The sequence below is a fragment of the Trichinella spiralis genome (assembly GCF_000181795.1).
Source record: "Trichinella spiralis strain ISS 195 chromosome Unknown Scfld2, whole genome shotgun sequence".
In the NCBI taxonomy this organism is placed as follows: Eukaryota; Metazoa; Nematoda; class Enoplea; order Trichinellida; family Trichinellidae; genus Trichinella; species Trichinella spiralis.
In genome coordinates, this window is record NW_003526941.1 from 11,286,777 (window position 1) to 11,299,288 (window position 12,512).

Sequence of the window (12,512 nt, forward strand, 5' to 3'; positions counted from 1 at the left end):
AAAACACTTACCACCATTAAATAAATTTATATTTGATTCTTACAATGAATATGAAAATAAAGTACAATTTTGAAACATACCGTAATCAATTTACTCATATCGCCAATCTATACGAGAATGTTCAGTGTTAACTAGTGTATTCAAATGCACAGTTACAATTTAAAAACATAAACCAATAGTCTGAAATATTTACACAATTCTAAAGCTTTCCCATTCAAAGATATCTTAATGCATGTGCATGCTATATAGGAAATGAAAAGTTACCGCAAAGTAGCAAGTTGTATAATCTATGTATGTGTAGCAACTTATCACCAATAAACTAAAACGTAATTAACAAAACGCTTTTGAAATGTAATTTAACACAGAAAAACTTCCTTTTGACAATTTATTTAAACAAATACATGCAGAATGCTAAACTCTCTAAATCTACATAATGTCTCGATATCCAGTAAAACAAAAAACTATACAGATTATCCATATTTCATTAACTAATTTGGACTAACAGTTTGAAAGACTGAATGTTTTGACAATTCCACACCGATGATCAAAATGCAAGATTTAGAGATGATTTCAAAACAACATTAAAAAAACAAAGCATATAGTACTATTATTATACATATAAATGTATTTCTTTGTACTAAAATGTATTTCAATCATACTACACTCTCACACACATTCATATGTATATATATATTATTATATTATTAAATTCCTGTCCCAACAAAGTGATATTAATAATAATAACATTAATGACTTACATGCTGAGACGCGTAGCGACATATTCATTATCCGCAGGCGATCGATCTCAACGGCTACGGAAACGCTCTTTGCCTTAAACATAAAGCAGATTGATAAATCTTTCTTTAAAAATACGACAAAATATAAAACAATTTCCAATTTTTAGTTCAGCTGTATTATCAAAGAATGAAAAACAAAGTAAGTTAAAAGTAAAGTTAAGAAAACTAGTGTACTTAAAAGTAAAATCAGTATTTATTATTGAAAACGAACACAGCATAACAGTGTGTGTATTTCTTTGGAAAACTGGTCCAAAATAAATACGAACTGTTAAAAATTGTTAAATTAGCATAAATTATATATACCTTAATATAAGCACCAAAATAACACGACTTTATTAATGAATATTGCTTTCATAAACACTGATCGATATCAATGAAAATTCGACTCAAAACATTTCAAGTGTCAACAAGCATCCTTTACATATATTCTGTCAAGCGTCAACAACTGATCATTGATTTTCTTGTAGCTGAATCAACCGTTACCGTAGATTGCTTGCAAGTAAAAATATTCACATAAACTACTGAACACTTTAAAAAATGAAAATGTACTTTGAAAAATGAAACACAATTTCCTTTTAGTATACAAAGTTTAGTAAAAATCTAAAAATTTGTAATTGCGCGAGTATATCTTTAAATAACAAGCATGTTCTCTGGAAAAAAAATTTACAAAATAAAATCTAACAAAAGGATTATAAAAAATTTTATTAAAAGATTTCCTCATCCTATATTACTAAAAGCTCAGTAAACAAAACATAGTTTAAAATGTACATATGTAGTTAAAGTTACGTAAATTATATATTACATTGTTTACAATGTAAAATTTTTATAATAAAAAAATCAAACGTTAAAATAACAAAAAGTCGGCAAATCAAATGCTTCTTACATTTTAAATTTATAAATCGTTTGAATATGAGAACTGGATAGCACATTTCGCAGTCTGTTTTAAATGATGACACTATAAAAATTCAAATCTGTTGCCATTTTATGTACTGTATCGTGCATCACATCATGTTTTAAATGTTCATTTTACAAAGTACGTGTACTGTATAAAATTTGAAAAACTGTAACTGGTTCATATTGTACTTTTTAGATGCCAGCATTTTAAAATGACAGGATTTTCTGATAAGTTTAAGCAATTATATAGTTTTATGTATCCCAATTTTCTTTCTTTTAATTCTTAAATTTATAAATAAAAAATATATGCTTTCTATTGAAGGAACTACGAGAATCATTGTTTTACATATAAATAAATGCATATGAATATATATTAAAAAACAGTTTTAAATCAAGAACAAAATTTTAATATTTGAAATTTTAATATTAATTTAAATATGATTTTTTCAAAGATAAAGTTTTAAATTTGCAATAGCTTTGGTCTAATCCTCAAATAAATAAATTATTCATTGATAAGTATGCCTTTAATTACATACTCATATAATTTAAGTTAAATATACTCCTGTTGAATAAAATTATTTGAAAGCAATTACCGTTTATAACGTTCTACTTAATAGTTAAAACTTGACTATCATTAATAATACTGTAATAGATTTTCAAAAATCAAAAAAATTGGTCAAGTAGCATCAGTTTTGAAATATATAAAACGGTTTTGATTGAAACTAGTTTTTATTTGTTATTACATGTGAATTTATGCATATTATGCTGTGATATTAAAAATTACTTCATGTACTGCTAGGTATGATGATTTACATGGTGTTTAAATTTGCATTTTCTGATCAGTGTTTGCAGTTGTTTCTGTTATATTTCGTCGGCATAATAAATTTAAAATATTAACTTTTCTCAAGTAATAGCTTAGTAGTAAAATATGGTAAAAATTTGTATTATAAAATAATGCTTCTGATGTTTCACTGATAATTGTAACCCGTGAAAACCATGTAGACTCATGTAAATTATAAATATTTATTATTATTGACAGTATTTTCAACTTTGAAAACGGTATTAATTTAATAAATGGTTATTATTATAGTAGTTAACTTTAGTTTTTTTTTAATTTCCTTATTTAGTGACAATGTTACATTTATCTGCTGGCCAATGTGCTTGGGCAAGTGCTTCCGGCGCTTCTGTTAATGTTCATTCTGAATCGAATCCGTTTGACGTTGATGATCCCAAAAACTGGTATATTCGCAGAGATGAGAATACTTTTAACAATAAAATACGACGATTTGATGAACAAGATGAAGAACTTGATATGGCAATCGATCGGATCTTGGAAATGCGACAAAGTCAACATCTCAGTATCGCTTCTGCGAGTAAGTTTATCATTTTGTTTCACCTCAATATTCAACTTAAGGCATGTCAAATTACAGTTAACCAGTAAATTAGCATTCTGATATTTTACATTTAGTTTCCTTGTCATTAAAACTGTTGTTTGAGATTTGTTTTCAATTTTGGGAAAAGTATTTTGCAAATCTTTATATAGTTAGGTTTTTCCAATTAAATATTATTCTTTGAAAATAAGAAAGTTTGGATATTAATGAATTTATCGCAAAACTCATATTACATGAAATGCAGAAAGTGATATGAAAGAATTAATAATTGTTTCTTTTTAAATCTTTCAATATAATCTGCATATTTTTCATTGATATACGATCGCAAATGGAATAAATAACTTGTTTATGACTGAAGATAAGCAGCGCTCTTTCAGCTTTGGCTAATTGAATTTGTTTTCTAATTTTACACCTTTGATTGATGTCTGGAATAGAGGCAACTGAAAAATTGAAAGCTTTTACAGTAGATATATATGTACATATGTGTGTGTGTGACTTCAGTAAAGCAATTCCCTGATGTTTATTATTATTATTCCGTTTGTCATCATTTCACATTTTATTTAATTGCTTTTTTTCTATTAGCAATCGCTTAAGTCATTATTAAGTAAGAATTACAAGAGAAAAAACATGATCAATTCTGAAAACGCAGTTAACTGTATCGATTGGAAAGTTGAAAAGAGCGCAATGTAGATGAGCGTCAGAGCTTTCAATATATCAAGAAAGAATTTTCAATTCACAGTTAAGGGGATCACATCTAACGAGCACTGGCCAATTTGAATTTGAATAAAAAAATGAATGATCACACTGATGATCAGTTAGTGAGTGAGTGATATGGTTGTGACTTCATTTTTCAACGTTTAGCAAATGCCAAAGCACAACTGGTTATATCTCTTGAAGACTGCTTACAAGTGGATGTTCCGTGAATATACATCAACATGATGAATGTGGTGGAGAATTGATTTCTTTATTTGACTTGACTGAAAATTGTCAAGGGTGTCATCACAGATGTTTATATGAATCGACTTTGGAACATTTAAACTAACCAAAACTTTCATTTCAATTATCCAACTAGCCGGACGATTAATTTCCTTAATTATTTAAATTTTTTAAAACTTACTTGAACTGTTGTTTCTCAAATTCATCCAATATTTGCTTATTGGAAATGAAAAGGCAAGAAATATTGTAAATGGAAAATTTTCATCTCAATCTGATTAAACGTGCTTTTGATTAGCGTGTGCAGAAAGGCAGAAATATTGCAAAATTGCAAATTTGATCAAGTATTAATTAAGATGAAATTATTTATACAAAATCGTGAAAAAGGAAAAGTAAATGAATAATTTTTTAAAAAAATTAAATTTTTTGCTATTTATGTAGATGGAGAAAGTTTCGATTTAAATTTGAAAGGAAAACACTGCCATATTGTTTACGTGTTTTATTGATAATTGTATTGTTAGTGAAAAATTATTTGTTACATATTTGACTGCTGACTGAGGTGAATAAAGTTTGAAATTTATTTTAATAAATGTTGTTGCAATGAGAAAATAAATAAACAATAATTATAATTTGCTTACTTTACGTCTAGGGAATGGCGGTACAATGGAAGGACCGACGGCTCGTATTTTTTCCATACCACCGGTCGACTGTGACTGGATACCGATCACTTTGGCTAATTTAGGCCGTATGTACGTGCGTGTTCGTGATGATCAAGAAGGAAATGCTGTGCTCAATACGAACAACAGCAATGATTCTGCTGACCAGCAGCAACGAAACGAAAGGCAACAGCAGCAGCAACCGCTTCAAGAGGAGCAGCAGCAAATGCAAATGCAATGGAAAAGGCAAAAGCTGCAGCCGACTCAGCATCAAGCTGCCGCCGGTGGCCGACGCCATCTGTTAAGCGAAGATTTTCAAGAATTGCTTCACCAAGCCGAAAGCATAGTACTACTTGCATTTTATTGAAGATTGCTCTTTTTTAATTTTAAAAATTTCAATTCAATTTTTTTTGCAAATAGAATAATTGTCGGCAGTCTTACGATGATGTACAATCAGTGACCAATATGGAAATTGACCCGCTGGAAATTATGATGGCAGATCAAGAGGATTTGTCAAAATCTGACTCGTCTGATCAATGTGGTCAACTTTGGTCATCAAAGTACAGACCACGAACGTACATTGATCTTCTCAGCGATGACGTGAGTGACAGGGGAGAGAAAAGTGCTTGTTTGGATATTTTACAATCAAGCAATCATTTTCAGGGTTCAAATCGGGCTTTGTTGACTTGGATGAAACTATGGGATACTTGTGTTTTCAACAATAAGCCAAAGTTGAACACATTACATCAAGTTGATAGGAAAAAATTATTAACGAAAAAAAAACAACAAAAATTGCTTTTTCCCACCACATCGGGCGATGGATCAAAGCCTGAATTGGATTCATTGAAAAGACCGCTTTATAAAATTGCACTGCTGTGGGGCAGTCCTGGCATTGGCAAAACTACACTGGCTCATGTGATTGCCAAGCACTGTGGCTATTATGTGCACGAAATGAACGCCAGGTAATTTAAATTCGAATTTTTTTTATTTATTACAATTGGGTAATCAATTATGCATGCAGTAATGTTGACGAAATGTTATTGAGATGTTAAGCTTTATCACATTTCAAAGATTATAAAGCAGAAAAAAATAGCAATTGATGGAGTTTGGAGAAAAAAGCTTTTCACAAATAATTTTTACAATTTCAACTGTTTTATGTTAATTTTTGCCTATTTGTTTGTTGTTGTTGTTGCTCATATTATGTTATAATATGATTTTTTTGCATTTAGTGATGATCGATCGTTGGATGCATTTTCGAAACATTTGGAAAATTCTTTGCTGATGACGGGCACTTTGGACGCGAATCCCAAACCTCATTGTGTAGTAATTGATGAAATCGACGGAGCTCCTTTGGTATTTTTTTTCAAAAAATTGATGAGCTGAAAGGCTATATGAATTTCAATTAAAAAAAACTGGAAACATAAAAAATGTTTATTATATATCACGTTGTTTGATAAATAATTTTTCAGCCGTCGGTCAACTATTTGGTCAATCTTGTGAAGGGTGTGGCGTCGGGGAAGAAGAGCCGAAAAATTATCGTCCGCAGACCGATTGTTTGCATATGCAATGATCTGTATGCACCGTCGCTTCGTGAGCTGCGCAAAATTGCCCTGGTAATTCATGTTCCAAGTGTCGAAACGGCAAGACTATCGTCCAGACTGTTGCAGGTTGATGAATTTATCCACTTTTATTGTTTACTTGCAAATAGTATGCAAATTTTTTAAGATTTGTTCTGAAGAAATGTTGACGGCGGACCAGTCAGCTTTGGATTTGTTGTGTCAAAAAGCGGAGAATGACATCCGATCGTGCATCAATACGTTGCAATTTTTGAAAAGCAAAACTGATCACATTCGATATGACGACATTCAACGTCTGCCTGTTGGGCAGAAAGATTTGAAAAAGTCCATGTTTTCCGTTTGGAGAGAAATTTTTCAGCAGCCTCGTTTTAAACGGTCGGTTTACAATTTTTTGAGTATATTTCTATTAATTTTCATTTTTTATTCCAATTTTAGTCGCAGAGAAAATTCCAATAATGCAGCAGATAATGAAAAACGAGAAGAAATGAGGTTCGATGTTTGTGTCATTTTTAATTTGTCCTATTCATCAGTCAGCAATTAATTTAATTTAATTTAATTTATTAATAATAATAGAACAAGGATAGCAAAGAAAAATAAAAGGATGTTTTTTTTTCATTTCTGCAGATTTGAATCAATCCTAAGAACTATATCACAGTGCGAAAATGAAGATCGTCTTTTTGATGGTCTATTTGAAAATTTTCTATCCGTACCATTCCGAGACACGTGGATGAGGTCAGTTTGCAATGGTTTGCAGTGGTTGCAGTTTACGGATATATTGAAGCGTTGTATTAATGAAAACATGTTGTTCGAATTGAACGCATATTTTCCCTTTGCGGCCGTTGCTTTTCACTTTTTATTTTCATCCAATGCCCCGACAAAGTTACAGTATCCACATTTGGACAGAGAGGTTGAGTTTTGTTTTTTATTTTTTGAAATTCAACATTATTACTTTTATACAGGCTGTGCGTTGTTTGTCAAGAAATGCAAACATTTTACGTGACATTTATTCAGAAACGTCGGCAAAGATTCATTCAAATTTTGATCCGGATACTCTTGTTTTAAATATTTTACCTTTTTTATTGTGGATAATTCAACCTGAAATCAAGTCGGTACGTACGAGTTATAAGATCATTGGTTTTAATATCTTAATGATTGTTCTATTGAAATATTTTCCATTTTTTAATATTTAGACCAATCCACAATTGTATTCATCAAATGAAACTGTTTCAATTGAAAATGCGGTGAATGTGATGCTCGAATACAATGCTACATATCGCCAGCAGAAAAATGAAGACGGCAATTATGATTTTGTCCTAGATCCGTATGTAGTGAAACACAGGAAAAAAATGGTGATTGATCAATTTTGTACATTTTTTCAGACCTCTGGATGAAATTGTTCAATTTACCTCAGTCGATACATTTCGACCAAAATTGTCTTACAGTGCTAAGCAGACAATTGCTCATAAAATTCAAATGCTCAAACTACGCTCAGGTGAAATGAGAGATCCAAAAACAGACAACAAACAACAAACGACCGAATCAACCAGCAGGTGATTCTATTGAATTGATTATACAATTATATATATTTTTTTGTTTTAATAAATTTTGTTCAATTTTAGTGATGATATGAATTCAAAAAATCCATATTTGTTTCGAAATTGTGCCTTTGCCGAAAAGAGAACATTGGAACAAAGTCAATTTGAAACTTGGCCTTTCAAAATAGCTTACAAATATCACGAAGGTTGTGACATGTCGATCAAGAAATCTGTTCGCATTAGGGATCTTGTTTGAAATGAATTTTACAAAAATTTGCATATATAAATTTATTGTTTCGCACCTTCTATTGGTTTGTATTTCATATTCACCGTAATGAGGAAATTGGTTATTTATTTGGCAGATTGCCAAAATAGTTTCTCGTGACACAATTTACAATAAGTGAAACAAATTGTGCACCTTGTCATTCACTTTTCATTTGTACACTTTATTGAAGTTCAAGAAATTAATTAATTAATTAATTAATTGTGATTAATTAAAATAATATCAACGGTGCCGATGCGCAGGCGTTGAATGTTGTAGTTGGAATTGCAATTTTGGGTGGGCAGTGTCGCGCAATTGGGTCAAATTATGAAAATTTTCTCTGATCAAGTTTGGGCGTTGTTTCTCCCGTTGAAAAGGCGTGCAGGGGAATTTTTGTAAATTCAAATTCGTAAACGTCACTTTGGTTCGAAATGGGAAATTATTGAAAATTTATTTGTTCCGATTATTTTTGGCAAACGACACTTCACTGGTCCAACTGCATGCGGGCGAAAGTGGGTTTCTGCCCACTGGGTTCTGCTGGGTGTTGGCATCGTTGTTGTCTTAATTTCAATTTTATTTATCAGAATAATTGGCAACATTCACATTCTACCGATCGATGAAAATTTCATTTGTTTATTTTTTTTTCAATTCAATTAAGCAAACAATTGAAATAGGAAAGTTAATTAAAGAAATATTTTTCAATAGAAAAAAAATATTACAATTCGAATTGCACATTTAAATATGTTTATATTGTTACATTCTACACTGATGATGCTCAAGAGCAAATTATTGTTTTCATCAACTGCTCATAATAGGTGTTTTTATTAGCTACTTCTTCTGCTGAATAGCTGACATTGACGGCTGAATTGAACATGTTCATCTCAAAATTGGCGTTATCTGTTGGAAAGATAAGCTTTTGATAAAAATTGAACTCAATGCAATCATATACATATATATGCATACAAACACACCCATGCAACATAATTGTAACAATATCAATTATTACTTCAGTGAAATACTTTAAAAAATTTCATCATTGCTACAGTAGGAGAAAAAGCTTCATACTGGGCGTGTAAAAAAAAGATCGATGAACTTTATTCTTCATAAAAACAGCAACAATCGACATCTTTATTAAGTCATACTTTCAGAATGATAAATGTTCTGTTCAATGCTATTGTCATAATTAATCACATTTCCAACTGGAAGACAAGTTTATTATTTACCAGACGTGCTTCTTCTTCTTCTCCTTTATTATTTTACATCATCGTTAACAGCATCAATTGCCGAAAATATTCAGTTGTACTTCAAAATTATTTTTGAATATAAAATTAATCATTTTTTTATTTTTCATTGTTAATTATGCAATTTGAATTTCATTTTCTAAATTTTATAACCATTATTAACTTCAATGTTGTATCAGTGAAAACATTTGGCAAAATGCCAAAAAATACATACCGTAGCGTAGATAAAGATTACGAGCGATAAATTTAACTATTAACATAGAAATTTTATATTTTAGCCAGGTAATATTTTGATTGTTTTTTTTTGTTTGAAATTAAATAAAATTTTAATTTTACTTTATAATACAAAAAAGAAATTAACTAGAAAATCAAGTACATACTTATGCAGTGTGACAGCTATGTAAATGTATAATATTAGATGGCCAACAGTCGAATTTGACAGTTGAAAAATCTCAATTTATTAGAAAGGAAAATATGCTGTTTTACAAACATAAAGCTTGTCGAATGAGCACGGATTATGCAGAGATGTTGGTCAAAGTGCAACAGTGCCGATGATAATTTAACATCAGTCAAATAGTACTTATAAAACGTGTTTTCATTCATTTGTGTAATATTTGTTTTTATTCTTTGCACAATTCATATGTTGCTATTTCGAAAATATGCATCGCTTAAGTGGTAAATTTGAAAATGTAAATGTAAGCTATTTTTATTGGATAAAGTTGATCTGTTAGCATGATAAGCTTTTCACAGTGTAATGATGACAGTTTTGTTTGGTGAAAATTGTAGCCACTTATTTGCAGGAAAACTTACAATTGTTGTTGTGATAACGAGCGGGTCACAGGGTAATTGATTTTGTTGACAACAATGAAATTTGACCAATTTAAATTAATTACAAATATTTTACGTTGCTTGAATGTAAATTATTAAAATTAGAAAAATGCGAACCGAATCTATATCATCAGTGATATTCATTTGTAGTCACGTGACCGGACAGACAAACGATCGTTTTTATTGTTCTTCATTGCAAGACATATTGACAGTCACTTGTGAATTTGTATAGTCAATAATTATATGATAAATAAATAAAATTTAGTTTAAATTAAATTAACAAAGGTGTTAAAGTTTAGTTATTTGGAAATTTTTTTCCATTTTCTCTCACTGATGATAATAACAGTACAATGAATGATAAACAAACAAAATGATGATGATGATGATGATGCATTGATGTGCTGGATTCATTTTGATTGTGGTGCATAATTGCATTATGAGACAAACAATTTCAATGTTAATTTCAAAATATTTAACAATCATTTGAATAAAATTAAAAAAAAAGAAGGTTCACAAAAGTTTAAAAATTCAATGACAATGAAAGCAATTTTTCTCTACTCTCAACGTTGCTGTTGTCAATATTCATCGCTTTGTGATCTTACGCTTTGTGAAAGCATCACTTGCACAAGCTCAACTTCAATTTATCAACGTTTCAAAGCATCCCGACGCTATGATATACTGCTTTTTTCTTTCAAGTTTATTTATGAAAATGAAATTGTTGTTCCAAAAGAAAAAAAACGCAATTACCGTAATAATCACATTACATCATAAATTACATAGTCAAGTTCAGTTTGTTTTTCAAAAAAAATATATGTGTAAGAAATAATTTTTTTTTGAATTGCATATTTATCATGTGGTGATTAAAGTTGGAGAATAATTTGCTGACGTTTTAAAAAAACTGTAATATTCATAATTGTCTTTTTTGGCCCTGTCACTTGGAACATGCTTTTTTGATAAAAATTGCAACGCATGTCGTTGCCGTCGTTTGTTGCACGGGATATTGATTTTTGTCCAGCTTGAAGCTCAGCGACGGACAGCTTCAACGTGCAAGTGAACAATAAATAAATGAATAATAGAACATCGATAAGCCCTTTTGCTGCGAATATCTTTTGCTTACACAAAACGCCAACAGCCAACTAGAACTTTCTCACAACACAACAACAACAACAACAACCGTTGCGTTAAAAATTTTTTAATGTATTTTTAATATTCATCATCATTTTTTGCATTGCTATATATTTTTTTTAAAAATTACTGTTTATATTTAAATGTTGATTGGTAGAAATTGGAAATTTTGTTTTCTCAAAAATTGTGTGGGCGTTCGTTGAAAATTGCAATGAGCAAAACGCGAACGATTACTGCGAGGGGAAATTTTCATTCGTACGCGCGACCACCACCACCACCACCACCACCAGCAACTTGAACACGGAGAATTTTGTTTTCTTGCTGCTATTCTTATTATTCTTATTAATTATTATTAATTATTCGATTTATTTTATGATTATTCTTTTTTTTCTTGATTTTATTTTTCAATTGTTGATTTTCTTAATAGTTCGTCTCGGGTGGACAGTTTTTGCTCACCAGTTGGCGCTGGATTCGAAATTTTTGAATCGGTCAAAACCAATTCGACGCTGATTGGTCAGTGAAGTCACAGGCCGTTCGGCTGGGTATATAACGCCTGCTATTTGGTCGTCCAAGTCAGTTGACTGATTGCAACCAACCTGCTATCTGCTCTTCGGAATTTTCTCCGTTTCGTCTCGTGTTGTCGAATAAGCGCAGAGAGTGGGATTGTTGTCGCCAAATTTTCATTTGGTTTTTTTTTTCAATACCAAAATTTGAGCCGAACAATTTTTCCAGTGGAAATTTTCATCTTCTGTTTCCACTGTCGGTTGGCTGATCGTTTTCCAGCTTCTTTTTGCTGCATTTGAAATTTATCACAACTTTCGACAATCAAATCAAAATGGTCTCCACGAAAGCATCAGGTAAGCAAGCGTTCGCTATTTCTTATCCACAATTCGTTAGTCATGTCACGCACTGAAAACAATCAATCATTATTCTATAATACCATACGAACATTTCGACTGTAGAATTTGAAATTATAAACTACTGATGATGAGTCATCATTTCAACTGATGAATTTTATTCAACAAATCATAGATTCTATCAAAATATACAACTAGTTTTGAATGAAAATGAAGGGGAAAAAATACATCTTCATATATATTTTTTTTTCTCATTCCATTTTTTATAATCAATTCTCAGTTATCATCATTTCTCAAGCTCAGTCAGCAAGCAGTTCTTTAGTCTTATCTGGTGGGAAAGCAGTCTGACCTGATTCTTTTATTATTTTTATCGTCTGTCTGAGTATTATATATAATCCAACGCTGACCTTTTTATC

General features: G+C 30.6%; 1 protein-coding gene across 1 annotated transcript; it reads left to right on the forward strand.

The window, feature by feature from the left end:
- Positions 1–2,823: 2,823 nt before the first annotated feature.
- Tsp_07918 (ATPase, AAA family) lies at positions 2,824–9,841 on the forward strand. The gene is made up of 13 exons (XM_003381323.1): positions 2,824–3,064; positions 4,665–4,955; positions 5,129–5,271; positions 5,335–5,633; positions 5,901–6,024; positions 6,141–6,284; positions 6,397–6,623; positions 6,684–6,737; positions 6,873–7,155; positions 7,208–7,357; positions 7,439–7,569; positions 7,628–7,740; positions 9,705–9,841. The coding sequence occupies exons 1-13, from the start codon at positions 2,824–2,826 to the stop codon at positions 9,839–9,841; spliced, it is 2,337 nt and encodes a 778-aa protein (XP_003381371.1).
- Positions 9,842–12,512: the final 2,671 nt, after the last annotated feature.